The following is a 23,446-nucleotide window of genomic DNA, read 5'->3' as shown; positions in this document are numbered from 1 at the left end:
TGTGTCATATTTGACTTGAAACACTGACTCTGTTTCTCTCTCTGCCAGACCTGCTGAGTTTCTCTAGCACTTTGCTTATATACAAGCCAAATCAATATTTTTTTCTAACCTGAATTGTAAATGTAACATGATCAAACCATGACTATGCAAAAAAAACGTCATTTCCCATTGAGTGGAGTGAAAATGGATCATGTCACAAACATACTCCACTGAAATGACAAGATATTTCCCATAACATGCATTTGACTTGAAATCTGTCCCGGGAAAGTGCTGAGTCAACGAGCTATTGTAGAGTAATCTTCCAGAAACCTGGAGATCTGTGGATGTGAATGGATGATTAATTAGGGAATATGGCCGTTCTCTGCTTATTTATCTTAGAGAAAACAAAAATCAGCAGGAGTACAAAACATGTTTTTTTTCTAAATTGTGACAAATCATTTCAAAATGATTTTGAATGCGGCACTAGATTCTGTCGAATAGTTTGAATGTCTGAACTATTGACAAGTCAATCACCAAAGTGTGGAAAAGCAGAGTTCTGAGGTTTCATGTTGTCAGCAAGTACATCAGACAAATCCACAATCAAGAACTAACCAGCAGTTACGGATTAGTCCTGTATTTGCAAACTATTGGATAATTTCTAAGTTAGACAATAGCTTTCACAGTCTAGAAAGTCAAGAGGCGCAGACAAGTTAATTTTCTGACTAGACTTAGCATTTGAATGCTAACAGTGAGCACACTGGAAGTATTGAACAAAGTTAATCATTTAGGAAAGAACAGAACTGAACTGAATGGATTGAAACATCTTTAATCAAATCATTGACTGTAAATAGGAAAATTGAAATGTAGAAATTGGTATTAGTGCCTTGAATTTTCAGTTCTTTATATTAGTTATGGGTCAATCTTATGTAAAAATCACATTAAAAAGCAGGATTATAAACATAGTTCTTTATATCCATTTAAGTCCATCGTAAATAATGTTTGTGAGACAAAATACGTACAGTGAGTGCAGAATCTCCACGTTGACCCTAGAAAATGAAAGTTGAATCACATTCACAACATGAATATATTATTTATCTTTTACCTTTAAAATGTTGGTGAAATAATTAACATTTTACAATGAGTTTTCATAACTATCTAATCATAAACAGAAATGGATTTTTAAACTGCTGACAAACACGGTCCAACATGTACTATTTCAATTAGAACATTAGAACATTTCTACTATTGTTTGATCATTTAGTGTGAACTGCAAGTTTTCTTTTATTCATTCATGAATCCCTGGTTTGGCCAGCATTTATTGCCCATCCCTAGATGCCCCCAAAGAAGGTGGTAGTGAGTTACCTTCTTGAACTACTGCAGTCCATTTGGTGTAGTTTGATCCAAAATGCCATGGGGGAGGGGAAATACCAGCATTTTGACTCAGCAACAGTGAAGAATATATATTTTCAAGTCAGTGGGTAAGTGGCTTGGAGGAGAACTTGCAGGTGGTAGTGTGCTTTTGCATCAGCTATCCTTCTGAGTGGCAGTGGTCATGGGTTTGGAAGATGCTGATTAGGGAGTTTTGGTGAATTTCTGTAGATGATACACAGCTGCTACTGTACAAGGTTGGAGGGAGTGAATGTTTGTGCATGTGGTCCCAAACAAGTGGGCTTCTTTGTCCTGGATGGCATCAAGCTTCCATCCAGGCAACTGGGGAGTATTTTATCACACTCTTGTCGATGACTTGTGCCTTGTAGATGATGGACAGGCTTTAAAGAGTTAGGTGGTGAGTTACTCGTTGTATTATTCCTAGTCTTTGATCTGTTCTTGTAGCCACAATGTTTATGTAGCTATGATGTGGAGGTGCTGGTGCCGGACTGGAATGGACAAGGTCAGTAGTCACATGACACTGGGTTACAGTCCAACAGTGACTTCACCTGACAAAGGAGCAGCGCTCCGAAAGCTTGTGTTTTCAAATAAACCTGTTGGACTATAACCTGGTGTCATAGATAACAAGGTGGAGAGCTGGATGAACACAGCAGGCCAAGCAGCATCAGAGGAGCAGGAAGGCTGACGTTTTAATGAAGATGTCTGTGACACTGGGAATTTTTATTTATGATCAAGACCTGGATTGTCAGGGTTTACAGTGTGTCAGTTACTGTGTCAATGGCTACACTCACGCTCACAGAAGTGTTTGGAAAAATGAATTAATAGTGTCAAGACGTAAAAGACATTCAAACAATTTGCTTAAGACATGGAAATTGGAGAAAACATTTGACTAATTGTCAAATATAAAAGGAAATTAAAGAACTGTCATGGACTGGTTCGTTGTATATTGATAGAAATGGCGAGGAAGCATATTTTTAAAATACTAACTCTGATGAAAACTAACACTGTGAAGTAATCGTTGGGAAATAAACAGCACCTAATGTTCGACACTTTGAAAAGCTGAAAAACTAATTTCATTTGTGGATAGTGAGCCATTGTGTAGATTACTCCCAGCTCAGTATTACAAAGAGGTTCTGAATATTATGGTCAATGCTAAACATAGTGTTTGCTTCTTAAAAAACAGCACTTAACATTTATTAAATTAAAGGTCAGAGGTACGACCTGGCACAATTCCATTTTAATCATAATCTTAAGACTCGAGGCAATGATATAGCTAGTATTAAGCATTAGGTTCAGCTAAGTACCACAAGGATAACTCACATCATTGATTTTGCAACATTTTTGAAGGAGGAGACAGATTTATGAGAGAAAAATGTGTTCAAGTGAACGATCAGTGTGAATAGTATTCAGATTCTGAGTTAGTAAGTCATCAATTATTAGTGACTCCTGACAGTAAAACAGAACAAATTCCATAACATTTCCGTTTGCCTCAGGTCCCATGGATCAGACTTTCAAGGACCTTGCTGCACAAAAATAATTTTTGGATCTCATGTTCAGCTTGATGTTCAGCTCTTCAGTTAAACTTAAGGTTTAGGAATCAGTTTTGCACAGGTTATGTTTCCAAGGGAAAGACTATTCTAACATTTACAACTGCTCTAAACTACAAGCACACTTTTAACGTAGGAGGCTGTATGAATGATAGTTTGTGGATTAGCTGCATGTTAAATGCTACAAACATTCATCACTGATCCACCTGTCACACTCCTTGCTGGATAATTCCTGTTTTATTGAGCTTTCTGATCTTTTATTTCATCTTACGGTCTTGCCAAAGTTCAAAGTTCACTTTATATTTTCACCCAAATTTGCAAACTAACCACTTATGTAAATGGCACTTTAAAAAATTCATTCACGGGATGGGAGTGTCACTGGCTGGTCCAGTATTTATTGCCCATTCCTATCCGCCCTGGAGAATGTGGTGGTGAGTTGCCTTTTTTGAACTGCTGCAGTCCATTTGGTGTAACCCACAATATTGTTACAGATGGAGCTTCCCGGACTTTGACCCATTAACACTGAAAGAACTGCGATACATTTCCAAGTCAGGGTGGTGTGTGGCTTGGAGGGAAACTGGCAGGGCGTGGTGGTCCTATGTATCTGCCGTCCTTATCCTTTGAGTTGGTTGTGGTTACGGATTTGGGAGGTACTGCTTGAGGAGCCTTGGCGAACTTCTGCAGTGCATCTTGTAGATGGTACACACTGTTGTTACTGAGCAGGGAGACAGTAGATGTTGAACGTAATGAATGGGGTACTAATCATGGTGTTGCTTTGTTCTGAACATTTTGGAACATTTATAAAGTTGATACAAGGTCAAAAATGAAGACAAAAATAAATTGCACTCACCTTATCACCCTTTGGACCATTCAGTCCCTGTACAATAAACACAACGTGTGGTGTTAAAATGCTGTAGTTATTTACCAAAACAAAGCAGATATTCTCTTTAAAAAAGTTAAGACGAGGTGTCACAATGTAAACAGTCAAATGCTTATTAACAGTGATAAATAAGAAAATTGGCCATACACATAATGTTTTCTGAAATCATAACTTTTAAAATCATTTTTGCATTAGGAGTGACAAGAAACATCGCTGAAAGAAGAAACGAAGTTGGAAGTGTTTGTCTCGCACTCAGAGTAAGAAACAAGAAACAGACGCAATAAAAGGGACACCATTTCAGGAGTTCAAGATGTAAAGTTAACTTCCTGTCTCCATTCAACAATGTGGAAGTTCTGTACAACCAGACAAGAAATGTCAAGACGGGCAAGAAAGGTATATATCAGCTACTCACAATAACCAATGATAAATAGAATAACATTAAATAGATTTTAAAGAGACCTTGGGGTGCAGGTTCATAGTTCTGTGAAGGTGGAAACACAGGTAGACAGGGGAATGAAGAAGGTGTCTGGCATGCTTGCCTTTATTGGCCAGTGCATTGAGATTAGGAGTTGGGGGGTCATGTTGTGGCTGTACAGGACATTGGTTAGGTCTCTTGTGGATTACTGTGTTCAGTTCTGGTCTCCCTGCTATACAAAGATGTTGAGAAACTTGAAAGGGTTCAGAAAAGATTTACAAGGATATTGCCAGGTTTGAAGGGTCTGACCTAAAGCGAGAGGCTGAATAGGCTGAGGTTATTTTTCCTGGTGTGTCAGAGGCTGAGGGGTGATCTTAAAAAGGTTTATAAAATCATGAAGGGCATATGTAGGGTGAAGCGCCAAGGTCTTTTCCCCAGGGTAGGGCAACCCAAAACTAGAGGGCATAGGTTTAAGGTGAGAGGGGAAAGATTTAAAAGGGACCTAGGGGACAACTTTTTCACACAGAGGATGGTGCATGTTTAAAATGAGCTGCCAGAGGAAGTGGTGGAGGCTGGTACAATTACAACATTTAAAAAGCATCTGGATGGGTATATGAATAGGAAGGGTTTAGAGGGATATTGGCCAAATGCTGGCAAATGTGTCCAGATCAGTTTAGGATATCTGATTGCATGGACAAGCTGGACCAAAGGGTCTGTTTCCTTGCTGTACAGCTCTATGACTGAGGTTTCAATGAATAGATTCAGGACCAGGTAAATGTATTGGAGTCAATGCTAGTGCAGAGTTCCAATGCAAAACATCTTTTCTCAGTCATTCTGATTGCATCAACTTCTCGATACATACATAAGTCATGCTATAGATAACATATATGTATATATTTACATAATGGTGAGGATCACCATAGAACTGAGAAGGTTAAGGGGTGTTTGATAATGATGTTCATAATTATAAATGGTTGTACAGAGTAAATAAAGAGAAACTGTTTGGATTAGAATGAAACAATTTGGAACAAAACAGGATTCTTCCTCCTGTGGTGTCTTGACCAATATTTGTGCTTCAACTGTCATGTCCAAAAGGTACATTCACTACTCATCCAATTCATTGATAACTGTAGAATTTTGTTGTGTGCATATGCATAGCTATCCTGGAAAACCAATGATAACCTCAAATACAATTAACATAATTCAAAAGGTGCTACGTTAATCAAAGCCCTCTCTATTGTCCCTTTCCCCAGGCAGCTTCCCATGATTTTCCAAGAACTGCTCAGTTGTCCCATTAATTCCATGAGTTACACTTGCAAGTCCATTTTAAAAAGTACGATTTATTTTCAAGTTGGGGTATTCTGGGAAAAGAAAATGAATTTTACAAAAACCCAGATTTTGCCAGGGGAAGAGATTGGATAATCAATGTCCCTGCGGTGACACATGGATACATTCAATGTCCCTGCCGTCTGTGCCTTGGCTTAGTCATCCAACTCAACTCAGATTTCTCTAACGAGTTGCCTTCAAAGTTTCAGTCTATATTTAAAGACTGCTGTGGTCCACCTTCACTGTGGCTGCTGAAACCGAAAGCTTGCATATGAGCAAATATACAAAGTTTTGAAATAGTAGTAGGCCATTCAGAGCCCAGAATCTGCTCCGCAATTCAATAAGAACATGATTGATCTGCTTGTTCCAAATTCCACATTCCCATCGACACCGATAGCCTTTGATTCTCCTCCCCAGCAAGAATTGCTCCACATCTGCCCAAACGTGTTCAACGATCCCACCTCCTGCCTTCTGAGGCAGAGACTTCCAAAGTAGTACAACTCGGACAGAAAAAAAATTCTCCCATCTCTATCCTAAAAGGCTGATCCCTAATTTTAAGAAAGGTACTTCCTAAGTTCTGGGCTGACCCATAAGAGGAAACCTTTCCACATCCACCTTGTCAAGACTAGTCAGGATCTTGCACACTTCAATCCAGTCACCCCTCACTCTGTTAAGCTCCAGCAAATACAAGTGCAGTCTGTCCAACCTTTCCTCATAGGATCAACCCTTCATTCCAGGAATCAGTCTAGTAAATCTTCTCTGAACTCCAATATCTTCACATCCTTCCTTAAATATGGAGACATAAATTGGCACACTGTTAATAATTAGGCAAGAAAATCTGTCAAGCTTATCCAGACTGGTCTATGTGTGACTCCAGACCCACAGCAATGTGGTTGATTCTTAACTGTCCTCTAGGTAATTGGGAATGGGCAGTAAACGTTAGTTTATCCAGTGATGCCCATATTTGATGAAGGAATTAAGAAAAAGAGAATCACCCATGATCATGTTGTAAGGCGGTGTGGACTTGATGGGCTGAATGGCCTACTGCTGCTCTTATTTCTACTTTTCTAATTCATTATTCAATAAAGGTTTAATTTAGAATTTACAACTTACCTTCTCTCCTTTATGCCCCTGGTCTCCCTTTAGAAATGAATAGGAACAGTTAGATAACAATTCAGGAATACACCCACAGTCTGTGCAGTCATGAAGCTGATTAGTTTGTAGAGGGTTTTGTTCTGTAAGGGCACACTCACCTTGTCACCTTTCGGGCCGGGTACCCCCTGTGTAAGAACAACAACAAAAAAACAAATGTCAGAGCTGGCAAAGAATGGTCTTGTGGAATTTTAATCCAAATAATGCAGTGTATTTTTACATAGAATGTGCTGAAGTGAAATCCTGGGTGTTACTGATAACCAAACACTACCATTTGGGAGAAATGGGGCAACTGGAAATTTTGCTACAAAAATAACATGGGGATTGGGGGGAGGGATGAAGAGGGCGGGGTGAGGTGGGTGGGGGTGTTGGAGCAGGGGTGGGGAATGGAAACTGCCATAAGTCTTTGGAAACAAGGAACAGGCATTCAGTCCATTGCGCCTGTTCCTCCATTCAATGAGATCACGGTGCAGGGATTGTAATGAGGTCAGTCAGGTGGACTTCAAAGAATATGAGTTCCACCTGGGGCTGTTAATTTATTCTGAACAGGGAGCCCTGGCTGACATATAAAAAACGGGATCGTCAAAGATACCTGACTCTGAATGAGGCTGTACTAAAGTTAAGGACGGTTCATGTGTAAATAAAGGGTCACTTTGTGATGGGATACTGGCCTCTGTGGAGTTATCATATATGGCTAATCTGATAATCCTCAACTCCACTTTCCTGCCTTTTCCCTATTAGCCTTGATTCAATTACTGATTAAAAATCTCTCAGCCTTGCATATGCTTAATGAATCAGCTTCAACGTCCCTCTGTGGTAAAGAATGCCACAGGTTCACTACCCAATGAAGGACTTCCTCCTCATGTCATTACTCTGAGATGACACTGTCTGGTCCTAGACTCTCCAACAAAGGGAAACGACTTCTCCACATTGACCCTGACAAGTCCCTGTAAGAATTTTCTGTGTTTCAGTGAGGTCCTTGTCCCCAGGCCTGAGTTGCATTCAATTGACAAACAATGGGACTCCACCCCTCACTCAGAGTGGCTGACCAATCTGATCGTCTGGCAGCTCCATCACACTCAGGAGCGCCACCCCTTGGGAATAGCTGCAGCCTGGATTGCGGGAATGGGTGCAAGCAAGAGCACAGCTCTCCCTCGGAAAGGTCAGTCATGGGTTTCTAGAGCTGGGGGAAGGGGTCTTATAGCCCGGATGGGGTGGTGAACAGGAGCGGGGTGAAGGTCTGGGCTCTGCCAGGCAGATGGCACAGAAGGAAGGATGGGGAGATGTCTCAGGGATCAAGGGGAAAACCAACATTCAACCAACAGTTTTCTCCTTGAGTTGGTATTCTTATGAAATGTCCTGATGAATACAAAATGAAAAGTTTTGATGTGAAATGTGTCTTTTCTAACAATACTCAATTTCAATATTTACTTAAATGTCATGTGTTTTTATTTAAAGCAAAACTAGCCTGTCTAGAAATCACAAGTAGTAAATGATGGACATACATTGCAATGATGTTTATTCAGTCTGTATCAATACATTAACCTATGTTATCTGTCAGATGCTAATGGCCCTGAGGTCGATTCGCAGTAGAGTCACAGAGATGTACATCATGGAAACAGACCCTTCGGTCCCACTCATCCATGCCAACCAGATATCCTAGATAAATCTAGTCCCATTTGCCAGCATTTGGTCCATATCCCTCTAAACCCTTCCCATTCATATACAAATCCAGATGCCTTTCAAATGTTGCAATTGTGCCAGCCTCAGCAATTTCCTTTGATAGCCCAATCAATACACGCACCACCCTCTGTATGAAAAAGTTGCCCCTTAGGTCCCTTTTAAATCTTTCCTCTTTCACCTTAAACCTATGCCCTCTAGTTTTGGATTCCCCCACCCCAGGGAAAGACCTTGTCTATTTGTCCTATCCATGCCCCTCATGATTTTATGAGCATCTATAAGGTCGACCCTCAGCCTTTGACACTCCAGGGAAAATAGCCCCAGCTTATTCAACCTCTCCCAAAGCTTAAACCCTCCAACCCTGGCAACGTCCTTGTAAATCGTTTCTGAACCTTTTCAAGTTTCACGACATCTTTCCTATTGCAGGGAGACCAGAATTGCAAGTAGTATTCCAAAGGTGGCCTAACCCATGTCCTGTACACCAGCAACATGACCTCCCAACTCCTATACTCAATGCACAGTCCAATAAAGGCAAGCATACTAAATGCCTTCTTCACTACCCTATCTACCTGCAACTTCACTTTCAAGGTACTATCAACCTGCACTCCAAGGTCTCTTTGTTCTGCAATATCCCCAAACCTTATCATTAAGTATATAATTCCTGCCCTGATTTGCCTTTCCAAGACGCAGCACCTCACATTTATCTAAATTAATCTCCATCTGTCACTCCAAGGTCCTTTGGCCCATCACTTGGATTTTTATTTTAAATGCACATTTTTGCTTCCAATCTTACCATGTCACCTTTAGGGCCAGGTTTTCCCTGAAATGAAAGAAATGTAATTGTAAACCACAGTCGATGGATGTAATATTTATTTTGCACAGGTATTTATTTCCATTCCTGCTTTTCTGCTCCACCCCATAATATGCTGTGAAACTTGGACTTCTAAACATAGACAAAGAAATGTTGCTTGTTCAACTTTTTGCATCATTAAATTTTACAGATTATATCACCCACAATCACATATTGGCTATGCCATGTCACCAAATAAAAATTGAAAAAGGAGAATAACTCATTTAACCAATCAAGACACCAAATAATTCTAAATTCAACCAGGTCAGACCTCAGGTGGATTTTCCACCCTTACTGATTTTGGTTTTGCTGCCCATCGGATTTTCTTTGGTGTTAACAGATACATAACGGCTGTTATTCTGATCTCATTGGTCATGTTCATCCAAAGATAAGGGCTCATGGTGGTATGCCTTAGTCCAAAGATCAGAGTACTGACAGTGTGAGAATTTCAGACAGAAGGCATTTTGATCACATCAAGCCATGTAGTGGATTAACAATACAGTTCAAGTACGACCATGGCAGGTTGTGAGATTGACAAAAAAAAACGCAAAACCCAACTGGTTTTACCAGTGTGACGCCCTCTGAAAACATATCTACCAACCCACATTATGCAGTTCACTCTGAGGGTTGTAGTGCAAAAAGGAGCTGGAAATGAGGTGGGGTGCAAACCTAGTTCCAGTTATGACACAATGTTACATGATTATATAGAACGTTATTATAATTGTACCTTTGAACAATTTGCACAATGGCCCAAGATCAATTTTACTTCCTTAGTTCCCTCTGAAGAGGTGTAACAAGTCACTCCATTGTGAAAACAAATAATGGAGAACAAAATAAAAGCCAAATACTTTGGATGTTGAAAATCTGAAACAGAAATAGAAAAACAGAAAGCAGCATCTGTGGTCCTGCTGTTTTCTCCAGCACTTTCTGTTTTTATTAATGGACAATAAATATGTTGAGGTACTTTGGGAAGGAGGTGTATGTAATTGCTACATTATCCTACAGCAAAAAATTTTAAAAATTGCATAAAATACTTACGGATTTTCCATCCAACCCTATCGGGCCCTTGAAAATAAATATTGATGAATATAAAAATATGAATGAACAATATTAGGTCATTAAGAAAAATCATTTGAATAGAAAATGATGTTCAACAGTGAAAAGATTTAAACATCAACATGACAATGAGTTCATTCAGTGAAAAGTTAAATGAAAAGTCAGCAATGAAATAGTTAGTGGCACAAACACCGAAAGCAGAGATCAGAGACCAACAATGCTCCGTTACAGACTTGTTTAATAACCAGTAGTTTTGTTAAGGTGCAGTTTCAAATGGCTCCCATCAGCTGGTAGTGCAGTGTGTAAAGCACGCTCAAACCTGCCCAGTTATATTGATTCAATATGTTCACCATCAATAGAAACACATACAAAAGCAGCTTGGGAAACTGAGCAAAACACAGCGAGCAAGAGATCAATATGTTAAATGGTAAAATCAGTTTTGACAATATGCACTGTTAAAAAGTATCATTTTCCCAGTTTGGTGCAAGCTCAGGCACTTAATCACACTCAATCCCTGCTTATTTAATCCTTCAAAGAAGATGTGAGTAAAATTAAATGTACAGGAGCAGATATTTGGAGTGCTGTGCATCCCTGATGGCGTAAATGTAATTCAGTGGCATATACAAAACCTCTTTATAAATGACTTCAAGAAATGGATGTTCCAAGGTGCACCCAGAATTCTTATATGATATTCAACTGTGCAACTCACTGCTCACTTACACCTGCTGCATGTCTAGGATGTTCATTTGGAAACCGCGTTATTTCCTCACTAATCCCCTTGCTTACGCTTTGATTAGCCATTTGTTGGATGCATGGTTTATATAAATAGTTACATACATGTGTGCTGCAGGGTCTGGGCTGCAGCTAAATCAGGATTCAGATGCTGGCTTTAAGTTTCATTCACATCTCCAGCTCAAGTGGCTAAGATTTACAAGCTGTCCCGAACCATCTATGCAGCGAACCGTTCATTATTAATGCAGAACTGCAATCCAGTCCAGTGAGATAACAACACTATAGTAAAGATATGTTCTCAATGATTTATCCCAACACACAGTTCAAATTTTTCATAAATTCACAAATGTTGAGTGTTATTTGTCTGAACAAGCAGAAAAGCGTAGAGCCGAGAACCAGTAAGCTCCTCCCTTTTTGATTGAGTACAGATCCACTTATTCGTCATTCACCCTTTCCCGAAGTCTGAGATAGAGTCGTCAAGTCTTGAAGATAGATAAGTCCCCCAGGCCTGATGGGATTTATCCAAGGATTCTATGGGAAACGAGGGAAGAGATCGCAGGGCCTTTGGCGATGATCTTTTCGTCCTCACTGTTCACAGGCATAGTGCCGGAAGATTGGAGAGAGGCAAACGTCATTCCCTTGTTCAAAAAAAGAGAAAGGGATAACTCCAGAAATTACAGGCCAGTTAGTCTTACGTCAGTGGTGGGCAAATTATTGGAAAGGGCTCTGAGAGATAGGATTTATGATCACTTGGATAGGCACAGTTTGATTTGTGATAGTCAGTATGGATTTGTGAGGGATAGATCATGCCTCGCAAACCTTATTGAATTCTTTGAACAGGTGACCAAACACGTGGATGAAGGTAGAGCAGTGGATGTGGTATACATGGATTTAAGTAAGGCATTTGATAAGGTTCCCCATGGTAGGCTAACGCAGAAAGTAAGGAGGCATGGGACAGGGAGAAATGTGGCAGATTGGATTCAGAATTGGCTGACCCTTAGAAGACAAAGGGTGGTAGTGGACAGAAAATATTCAACATGGTGCTCAGTTACGAGTGGTGTACCACAAGGATCTGTTCTGGGTTGTCTTCTATTTGTGATTTTTGTAAATGATTTGGATGTAGGAGTGGAAGGGTGGATTAGTAAGTTCGCAGATGATACGAAGGTGGGGTCGAGTTGTGGACAGTGCGGAGGGCTGTTCTAGGTTACAAAGGGACATGGATAGGATGCAGAGCTGGGCTGAGAAGTGGCAGATGGAGTTTAACCCTGAAAAGTGACAGGTGATTCATTTTGGAAGGACAAATTTGAAAGCAGAATACAGGGTTAACGGAAAGATTCTTGGCATTGTGGAGGAGCAGAGGGATCTCAGGGTTCATGTCCACAGTTCACTGAAAGCTGCCACCCAGGTGGATAGAGTTGTTAAGAAGGCGTATGGTGTGTTAGCTTTCATTAATAGAGGGATTGAGTTCAAGAGCCGTGAAGTTATGCTCCAGCTATACAAAAGCCTGGTTCGGCCACGTCCGGAGCATTGTGTCCAGTTCTGGTTGCCTCATTACAGGAAAGATATGGAAGTGTTGGAAAAGGTGCAGAGAAGATTTTCCAGGATGTTGCCTGGAATGGAGGGAAGGTCTTATGAGGAAAGGTTGAGAGAGCTAGGGATTTTCTCTTTAGAACGATGACAGATGAGAGGTGACTTGATAGACATGTACAAAACGATCAGAGGTATAGATAGAGTAGACAGCCAGAGACTTTTTCCTAGGATGGAGGTAGCTATTACAAGGGGGCATAGTTTTAAAGTGAGTGGAGGTAGATATAGGGGAGACATCAGAGGTAGGTTCTTTACTTAGAGAGTGGTCGGGGCGTGGAATGCATTGCCGGAGCGGGTAGTGGAGTCGGCCTCATTAGGGGCATTTAAGCGGCTATTAGATAGGCATATGGATGATAGTATAAGGTAGGGGTGGAGGTTAGATAGACCTTAGGTTTAGGGTAAAAATTCGGCACAACATCGAGAGCCGAAGGGCCTGTACTGTGCTGTACTGGTCTATGTTCTAAGTCATACAGCTAAGAAGAAGCCCTTTGGCCTATCATGTCTGTGCCAACCTGCCTTCACTCATCTCACTTTCCAACTCTTGGTTCATAGCTTTGAATGTTATGACATTTTCAAATGCTCATCTCTGTCCATTTTACAGGTTGTGAGGTTTCCTGCTTCTACTGTCATCACCATCACCTCACTTTCTGAATGCAAAAATGTTTTTTTTCAAATCCCCTCTAAACCTAAACTCTTCAGCTTAAAATTATGCCTTCCTTGTTATTGATGCTTCAACATGAGATGAACTTCACACTCAACTCTTAAATGTCATGGATATATATATGTATATATTCATGTGCTTAAGATTCTTTAATATTAGCCTATTTACTACCATACTTTACTCTGTTTCTTCCTATTCCTAGAATTACATTAAATTTTAGAAAAAATTATATTTCTTGTTGCTTTGCTCTTTATTCAAGATAATATGAATCAAAGAATATTTACAACAGAGACAATTCGGGGAACTTTCATTTAAGAAGAGTTTGTGCACTTCTGAACAATCCCAGCAAGTGTTATTAATTATAACCAGATTTCACAAATGAACTTAATGAATGCGGTTTCATTGTCAGCCAATGGGGTCGAGTCGAACAGCCTGAAACCGATCTTTTTTTCTCCATTCCTCAAGACTAGCCTCAAAAGTAAAAATCTATTCATTTACCTCGTTATAAGCTCAAAATCATTGCTGCTTCTTGATGGCATAACAAAAGAATCACTGCAGCACACCAAATTAACTCATTGCATGTGAAGAGTTTTGGGACATTTCTGAGGGAGGTGTAAAGGCACTGTAGAGATTGACCCCATTTGACAACCATCACTAAGATCTAGTTAAATTAATAACGTCTATTTCATTGTGGCATTAAAAAAAAGTTTGCCCTTTCAAAGGCATAAATGCAAACACACTCAAAAATATCAGCACTTTATAATTATTTGTTTTTTGTTGAAGTCTGATGTAATGCATGTATATTTTGACCAATTTACATTGCTGACAGGGAGGAGGGTGGGCTGGATACTAATGAAGCAGCAGATTCACAGCCGGGTCCACTCTCTACCGTGTTACCTGAGCAGAGTCAAGCCATCTCCTTGTATCTCAATGCTGCACACTGTCCCCATACACAGCTAATAAAAGGGATGATTTTTAACAATAGCAACTTTCATTTATATAGTGCCTTCACCACAGTAGAAATATCCCAACGTGCTTCACGGCAGTGTTAAATAAGGACATTTCTTGCACAGCGTCTAGTGTAGATGCATAATGAAGTTGATTAGGACGGAACTCAGAACACAAGGAAATGTAAGTGTCGTGAGCAAGCTTCTGAGTTTATAGCAACATCAATGCAATGATCAAACAGTATGAACAATTGATGAACAGCTTGGATCACTTGGGAACTTGTAACTCAAATAAACACCAGCAGCAGCATCAATAATTTGATAATTGCTCTCAGCATGGCCATTCATTCATGAAAGTCTGTCTATTTTTAAAAAATAAACTAAGGTAATCAGGTTATTGTAAGTAACTACTCAAAGATGACTGGATGATTAACAATCAAAATTCCAAGTAAATGTTTCTTAAACATCAACACACCGGATATCCTGGAAACCCTCTTGCTCCAGGCTGACCCTAGATTGAAGATAAAAACACAAGGGGAGGAAAAAATGTTAATCCAGTTCCTTATGTTGTATTTGTTACATATTGCAGTACTAAACAAGATGTTATGTTGTGTTCGTGAAATATTTCTCAACTTTTTCTAAAACATTTATAGAATTTACGCAACTTACAACTGTTTGAAAAAAAACAAACAAGAACACTTCCTTAGAAAATTGGTGATAAAGGCAGTTTGGCGAAGTTTTTCATCTCCCACTCGTTAGGCACCAGTCAGTCATCACTGATTGATACAGCAACAGTCTTATCAATCAGAATCCACTTGGCAACCAATCAGCACTGTCCTCTTATACAATATAAATTTTGTTTCCGCTCGAATTTGCATTCTTGCAAAGTGTCCTGATGAGTGGAAGACAAAAAGCTTTGACAAAAAGTGTCTGTTTTCAACAATACTCACATTCTGCACAATCAAAGGATGCTTTCTAAAAAGCAGACATAGTGTGTTCTACATAAAGCAGCAGAAAGATGGCAAAATGTGTAACTGTGCCAGAGATTTCACACTAGACAATAGTATTTTCAGCTTTGCGCACATTGCTGTGAGCTCATGTCAAAAGCCCTCCTCACCATCACTGCATGAACGTATACGTAGCTCAGCTGCTGAATATAAACTCATTGACTCATTGTCCTACAATACTCAATTATGAACTCTTTGAAGTATAAAAGACTAATTAGGAAGATAACTGAAAATTCAACAGACTGGCAGTACAGCAGACACTGCACACTTTTTGTTGGATTACCTGAGTTTTCATGTCAAGTTGAAGCAATTCATTAGGCAAGGAAAGAGAACAGAGAAACAGGAGCATCAAGTCTGTTGGAATCATTCCTGACCAGGGAATCAATCCAAAGCCTCTCCTTTACTCTCTACCTTCCCAATCAACTGAAACAGCACACTTTTAGTCACTTAAACCTGGAGCACCTGCACTTAATACCATTTTCAACCAAATATTACAGAAAAAAATTACAAATAATGGGAATGGACGGACATCATTTAACGTGGTACAACTCATTTTTTATTTTTTCAACGACAACAACTTATTTTTTTTGGCTTCTTTATTGTAGTAGAACACCCATTGCCACCTTACAGTCGGTAAAGTGCCATAGCTTATTCTGAGATGATGCCCTCTGGTTCTAGATTCTCCCACAAAGGGGAAACAACCTCTCCACATTGACCCTGTAAAGTTCCTGAAGAATCTTGTATGTTTCACTAAGGTCTCCACTTATCCTTCTAAACTCCAGTGAGTACAGTTTTAGCACAATCTCCCTACTTTTATATTCCATTCCCTTTGAAATAAAGGCCAACATGTCATTTGCCTTTGTGAAGACCTGCTGAACCTAAACTTTAGCTTTTTATGATTCATGGGATTGGGCTCCACATCACTCGACCCACAGCTTTCTGCAGACTTTCTCCGATTAAACATTCAGCTTCTCTGTGCTTCCGCCAAAGTGCAGAACCTCTCATTTTCTCACATTAGATTCCATCTGACAAGTTTTTGCACTCGCATTTAACCTGTCTATATACTTCTGCAGATTCTGGGTGCCATCCTCATCAACACTTACCTTCTCATCTTTTTTTGTGATCTGCAAACTTGGCTATATACATTCACTTTCCTCATCTAACTCAATAATGTACATTGTAAATATTGTGGCCCCAGCACTGATGCTTATGACACACCCCCAGTAATATGTTGTCATTATGAATATTTCCCTTTTATCCCAACTTTGTCTCCTACTAATTAGCCAATATCTGTGCTAGAATACCATCTCTGACACCATGGGCTCTTATTAAGTAGCCCAACATATGGAACCTTATCGAAAGCCTTCTGAAGATCCAAATATATCATATCCACTGCTTCCCCTTTATCTATCCTGCTCATTACCTGCTCAAAGAGTAAATTTGTCAGGCATGATTTCCCTTTCATGAAGCCATGCTGACTCTGTCTGATCATATGTATTCCTCACACTCTGATTATGTCCTTTCTAATAGTTTCTAATATTTTCCCAATGACAAACATTGAGCTAACTGGCCTATAATGACCTGTTTTTAGTTTTGTTTCCCCTTTTAAATAAAAATTCTACATTGTTAGCTTTCTAATCCTCTTGGACTCATCCAGAATCCAAGGATTCCTGGAAGATTTCAACCCAGTGCATCCACTGTCTCTGCTGCTAATCCTTTAATATCCTAGGATGCATCAAATCAGGTCCAAGGTCTGATAGTTTCTATTTGTTTCTCTAGCAATTTTTCTCTAGTGATAGCTATTGTATTTATTTCCTCTCCTCCTTTTGCTCCTTGATTATTTAGCACTTTTGAAAGACAATTAATGTTTTCTACCATGAAGATTGATACAAAGTATTTAATCAACTTCACTGTCATTTCCTGGTTCTCCCTTATTACTTCCCCAACCTTGTTCTCTAAGGGGTCGATGTTCGCTTTGGCTTTTCTTTTCCTTTTTGTATATTTAAAGAAGCTCTTGCAGTCCAACTTGATATTACTTGCAAGTTTATCTTCAAAATTTATTTCTCCCTTTTTTTGGTTGTCTTTTTCAAAACTTAACATTATTTCCATATGTGCAGAGAGACATGTCAGAGATCTATCATCAGCTGGAAAGGAAGTCAAGTACATTCGGAAGATGTACAGAAATTCTTTGTGATTCTCAAAGTGTTATTTTTTTCACATCAAACTATCACATCTGCACCTCTCATCAATGAGACCTAAATCTACAAGCATAGATCAGCCTATTGGCAAATGATTCAGTGAGGAGCAGCATCACTACACTGTTCAGCCTAGGCCATGTGCTGGTGGCAGCCCTATAGCCAGCAGCACTAGAAATATTGGCTGGATTTGTGCTCGCAACCCCAGGTACGAGATGGTTGTGTAATGGTAATATCACTGGACAAGTAATCCAGAACCACAGGCTAATGTTCTGGAGACATAGGTTCAAATCTCTCCATGGCACTTGGTGAGACATGAAAGTGAGTCTAATGGTGACCATGTACCAATTGCCCACCGTAGACTCTGGTTCACTATTACCCTTTAGGGAAGGACACCTGCAGTCTGATCTGCATGTGGCTCCAGAGGTGGTTTGATTGTTAACTGTTCTCATAGAATCCCTACAGTGTGGAAGCAGGCCATTCAGCCCATCGAGCTCACACTGACCTTCCAAAGAGCATCCCACCCAAACCCACCTCCTTACCCTATCCCTGTAACCTTACATTTCCCATGGGTAGCCCAACACCTGCACGTCCCTGTACACTAGGGGCAATTTGGCACAGCCAATCCACCCTAACCTACACATCTTTGAACTAGAGTCAGGAACAGCAATAAATACTGACCTAGCCAGCAGCACACACAGATCCTATGAACAAATAAAAAAATGGCACTGTCTTGCCATCACACCAGCATTCAGTAAAGCCTTTGTGCTCCTTACTGCTCAAAAGCTGATCCGTACAAAGTCACAGCAGGCATTAGTGTGACAGTATAATTAAGTGAAGCTGCAGTTTCACTACTGGTGTTCATTGCTGCATGTATAGCATTATAATTGCGACATACTGTTCAGAATCCTGTGAAATCTAATCGTTGTAGCATGTTTTCAAATTACTAACAAGAGAGTGAGCCAAATCCTGGCTTTTGAAGTATTTACACGGATTAATAAGTTACTCCCATTTTAACTGGGATGTCAAGTAATCATATAGGATTAAAAATATTGAAGTGGTTTTTCAAAATGCCCTAAAGATGGGATATTGTATGACAGGCACATTCTTCAAGTAGTGGTTTCTGCAGATGACTGGTTTGCTGTGTAACCAACTCTTTCCAGCTACACCATGATATCTGAAGACAACTAAATTTATTATAATTAAACCTGCTGAAGTAAAAAACACTTTCCTTTGAAGACTGGAGCTCCTGTTACTTGTTTGTTATTTGTCAAATGCAAAAGGCAAGAGCAAGTAACTGGATTTCAAGCTGTTCCTCATTAGTAAGGGTTTATCACGCTGCCTCTGATGGCTAACTGCAAAACCAGATGGTCAAACTATGTTGTCACATTTCTTCAGTCCTGACTTCAGCTCAACAAGAATGAAAAACACCACAAATAAATCAATTCTTTATGACATTTTCAAACCGGAAATAGCACATCAAAGAAATGAAATCCTTTCCTCTCGTCTGTAAAAAGGATGATGCCTTTTCTGGCACATTGACATGTCCACTCTTAGCAATTACTTCAAAAGCACAGCAATATTCACTGAGCTCTTTTGGTTTAAGGAGAACCTGAGTACAAATCAAGTACAGTCCAGCTTTTTATTATCAACTGCTTCATTAAAGGTGGCAATGCATTTACAATTTACACATCATTTCTTTACAATAAAAGGGTTCCCAATCACACACTCATTCTGTACATTTTCATCTCATAAATTGTCATATATTCAAGATCAGGTTAACTGAATTCCTCCAAATTTGATTACTTTGGATAAATCTGCATATTTTAAAGAAGAAAAAAAAATTAAATGAACACCGCTCGCCATTTTTGTAAATACACTTTTTACCGTTTTCTTTTACTTGAACCTAAGTAATTCCTTAATTTTCTAATCTTGCCTCTAATCTATTTATATATATTTTATATTGAATGCATTGCAAACATTTATTCTCCAATGTATATTTTCATATGTTGTATCTCCTGTGATTTGTTGCACAAGTTAAGGGGATTGAAGGATAGGGTATAATTGAAATAAAGTATACAGAGATAGTTCAGCTCCCATTCTGAAATTTGTTCTCATTATTAGAAAATACTTTTAACAAAATCTGTGGTAATTGGGAAGTAGATTTAGTTGCAATGTAGGAGTTGTTCTGGGATATTGGCTGAAAGGTTATAGCTTCATGGGGCCATCACTGACAGAAGGACACATTGTGATAAGTTTACGCAGATAATGTGGACAAAGGCATTTTTAATGGAAAAGCTGATGGGAGTATGAGAAAGATATATACACAACATAACATACACATGTATCTAATAGGGGGAAATAAACTGTAAATCATTTCAAACCGTGTAGGTTTGAGGTACTTCCTTTGCAATAAAATCCACCAAGATATTTGTGCAAATGTTATTAGGTAGAAACTTTGAGGGTGTGTGGAATTTCACATCCACCAGTCAGACAGATGGCTAATGTATTGTCACAAAGAAATTAAGTATGACTGTCAAGCATTTGCAATTTCAAAAGGTTGGTTCAAAAGTTAACTTGAAATAAAGATTTCCAGTAATGTTGGTTTCATTTGATGTGGTGCAAGTTATAGGCCTAAGAGCTAAGAACTACAAATTCCTTTGTCCATTAATTTTAATAAAATAAGTATAGGTGAGGATGAAACAGCAATGAATACTTTATAAACTAACCTCCTTGTTTGCTGCAGTTAATTTCTGGGAGCAAATAAACTCCCAAATCGTTTTGCTTATGCAATCTAATTTTTTATAGTTCTTCTGAGCAAGGGTAGCAAATTAAATTTATTTTTACACGTGACAAATGTATAACATTTGAAATCTATGGCACAAAACGCTGCATTCTTTCTCTGACCATATACAATAATGTTAAAAACTTTCATCAAAAGAGATTTGACAGGATTTATTGAAGAGTAATATTCTCTCCTTCTCTGCATCATCAATAACTCGCATTTATATAGCGTGACTAATGTTGTAAAACATACCAAGGTCTTTCATGAAAATTACCAACAACATTTGACATAGCCACATTAGGGCAGTGGTCAAAGTAACAGATTTATGAAGCATCTCAAGGAAAGAGAAAGGGGTACATTGGAAAAGAGGTTTAAGGATTGGGCACTGGAAGGCATGGTTGCTAACAATTGAATGATGTAAAAGATTGCAAGAGGTGAAAGAAAGATCACAGAACTCTCAGGTAATCGTAGAGATGAAGGAGGTCACAGAGATTCAGAGGGTTGTAGGGGCTGCAGAGGTTACAGCAACAGGAAGGGTTGTCAGGATGGAGGAGGTTAACAGAGTTAGGGACGGGGGAACAAACTGAGCAATTTACAGAACAGAAACAGGCTATTCAGCCCATCTGATCCATGTCGGTGCCTGCTCCATTTGACCTCTTCCCCACCCTTCTTTATTTAACCCTATAAGTACATTGTTCTACTCATTTCACCCTCACATATTCATCTGGATTCATGTAACCGTATTTCGACTATTTGCCTTAACAACTTGTTGAGATAGCAACTTTCCCATTCTCCTCACTTGCTGAGTAAAGTGTTTTTCACAAATTCCCAATTGGATTTATTAGTGACTATCATTCTATTTTGGCTGTTAGTTCTGGCCAACCTCTAAACTAGAAACACCTTTTCTGTCTATTTTCTATTGCATTTTACAGACTAGGCCAGCATTTATTGACCACCACTGACCACCCATGAGAAGCTGGCGAGATGTCTTCTTGAACCACTGCAGTTCATGTCATGTTGGGACACCCGCTGTTTGTTAGGAAGGAGTTTCCAGGATTTTAACCAAGTTCCTTTAAGGAAGGCACAATGAAAAATAATTAAGGAGGATTTGAAAAGATTAGACTCAATTACATCTTGATGTTTCTGTCATACCAGTAGGCATCTTGATTATTCTGAAATCTTTCAGACTGCAATGGTTACCAAAAGCCCATTGATCAAAATCTGAGCTGGACCAGCCATATAAATACTGTGGCTCAAGACCAGGTCAGAGGTTAGGAATCCTGCAGCAGGTAACTCACCTCCTGACTCCACAAAACCTGTCCATTATCCAGAATACATGTATCAGGAATGTGATGGAACACTCCCCACTTGCCTGAATAAATGCTGTTCTAACATGAAGCTTGACATTATCTAGGACAAAGCAGTCAGTTTGATGTACATCCCATCCACCACCTTCAATGTTCATTCCCTCCACCAATGAACAGTAGCTGAAGAGTCTGCCATCTATAAGATGCACAGCAACAATTCACTAGCACCTTGCATACCCAAGGCCACTTCTATCTCGAAGGACAAGGAGAGCAGATACATGGGAGCACCGTCCCCTGCAAGTTCCCCTCCAACCACTCATCGTCCTGATTTGGAAATATATCACCATTCCTTTAGCGTTGCTGGATAAAAATGCTGGGATTCACTTCTTAAAGGCATTGGGGGTCAATCTACAGCACATGGACATCAGCGGTTCAAGAAGGCAGCTCACCCCCACCATCTTAAGGGGCAGCAAGGGATGGGCAATAAAAGCTGGCCCAGCCAGAGATGCCCAAATCCCATGGAAGTAAAAGTAAAATTCTTACTCAATGAAATTATGTTACAGCCATTGAATAAGTAAAAGAAAAGAGTTTAATCACAATTGCATGCAATGAGAGGGTTTTACTGCCAGGAAGAATTGGCTACGTTTGAATTTCCACTGACAGTCAACGGTTGCTCTGGTAGACATTCCACTGTTTCCTGCCCCATCACATCATGCCTGAACACACAGTGAAAACACAATCAATGATAGACAGTCAGACTCACAGGAGGGCCACGGGGTCCAATGATTGAGATGCCGGGATCTCCTGGAGCTCCCTGCAGTAGAAGGGGAAACAGTCATCAGAAAGAGCTCGCATTACAATCCACACAAACAATTTATGTCTTATTGTGAATCCCCTCTCACTCGTCTGTCAGAATCAACCAGCTGATGCTTGGATTTATCAGTGACATTTCTTAGCCAGGATTTTGAATATTTTGACTATATGCCCCAAATAGATTTGGTTTCTTATCTCTCTACAGAGGATAAAACATCAATGTTGGTAAACTTTAAAATGCACAAAAGCATCTCAGCTGAACGGTGAATTTAGCTGCGAGCACCTCTGATCTGTATTAGGTGTTACATTCATTCTAGTAGGCACCTTTTCAAACCCCTTATCTTCCATAACCAGCTCTCAAGGTACACAATATTGTAATTTACAGAAAATAGATACAGCTCAAGTACTTATTTTTAAACTGGTCACAAAGCAGGATGTATTTGACAGCTTTTCTTAAAAAAAACCTTCTAAAATCTTTTAATTGCTTCTTTTGATCGCCTTCCCTATGATCACTTACAACACTTACCAGCACGGTCTACTACCCTGGACGATTGTTGGCTGGTAATTTATGATTAGTATGTGGTTTGTATCACTCAGGGACTACTTGTAAAGTGCATGTAAGAGCCTGTTTTAATGGGCCCTCAATTGCTGTGCTCCTTTCTCTTTTTGCTGTGGCAAATTACCAATTTTCACTCTGTACGTTCTCACTAATTAGAATTTTACAGCACAGATGGTGGCCATTCAGCCTGCTATAGCTGTGTTAGCTCTTTGGAAGTCAGCAGGAACCATGGATCCTTAATGTCCTTATCCTCACATGGGCGTGTTCAGCAATTGGAGACTCATACTCAGAAAATCTCTTTCACCTTCTCAACTGAGACCATTTCCAATGTGAACATTGTCACTTGTACTTACATCACCTCTCCTATGTAATGGATGAATCTAAGTCAGCATAAACCAGGAATCAGAACTAGCAACTTGTATCAACTTCTCATTATTAAGTATTACTGTGTGTCACACAACGTCATACATACCCATTTCAACTATTTGAAGATCTTGTAAATTAAGATTTCTATTACAGCTTGAGACACAAGATCATTAAAAATGCATCAATCCAACTTTGTAACTACAGGGACTCTTT

General features: G+C 39.5%; 1 protein-coding gene across 6 annotated transcripts in view; it reads right to left on the bottom strand.

Annotated features, from left to right (window-relative positions):
* LOC109915949 (collagen alpha-1(XIII) chain-like) overlaps positions 1-23,446 on the bottom strand; it is a 217,392-nt gene that overhangs the window by 76,705 nt on the left and 117,241 nt on the right. For 5 of the 6 annotated variants that reach the window (XM_048616393.1, XM_048616392.1, XM_048616394.1 and 2 more), the window contains exons 8-15: positions 22,259-22,309; positions 14,677-14,712; positions 10,257-10,283; positions 9,162-9,188; positions 6,790-6,816; positions 6,650-6,676; positions 3,766-3,792; positions 999-1,025 (exon numbers count right to left, since the gene is read on the bottom strand). In XM_048616393.1, coding sequence (XP_048472350.1) covers positions 999-1,025; positions 3,766-3,792; positions 6,650-6,676; positions 6,790-6,816; positions 9,162-9,188; positions 10,257-10,283; positions 14,677-14,712; positions 22,259-22,309 — 249 coding nt within the window. The remainder of the gene's footprint in view (positions 1-998; positions 1,026-3,765; positions 3,793-6,649; positions 6,677-6,789; positions 6,817-9,161; positions 9,189-10,256; positions 10,284-14,676; positions 14,713-22,258; positions 22,310-23,446) is intronic. The other variant, XM_048616397.1, reaches the window with a different exon arrangement.

This window comes from Rhincodon typus, chromosome 34 (genome assembly GCF_021869965.1).
Source record: "Rhincodon typus isolate 14 chromosome 34, sRhiTyp1.1, whole genome shotgun sequence".
Lineage (NCBI taxonomy): Eukaryota > Metazoa > Chordata > Chondrichthyes > Orectolobiformes > Rhincodontidae > Rhincodon > Rhincodon typus.
Note: the sequence above shows the minus strand (reverse complement) of the source record. Positions and strands in the feature narration are given on the sequence as shown.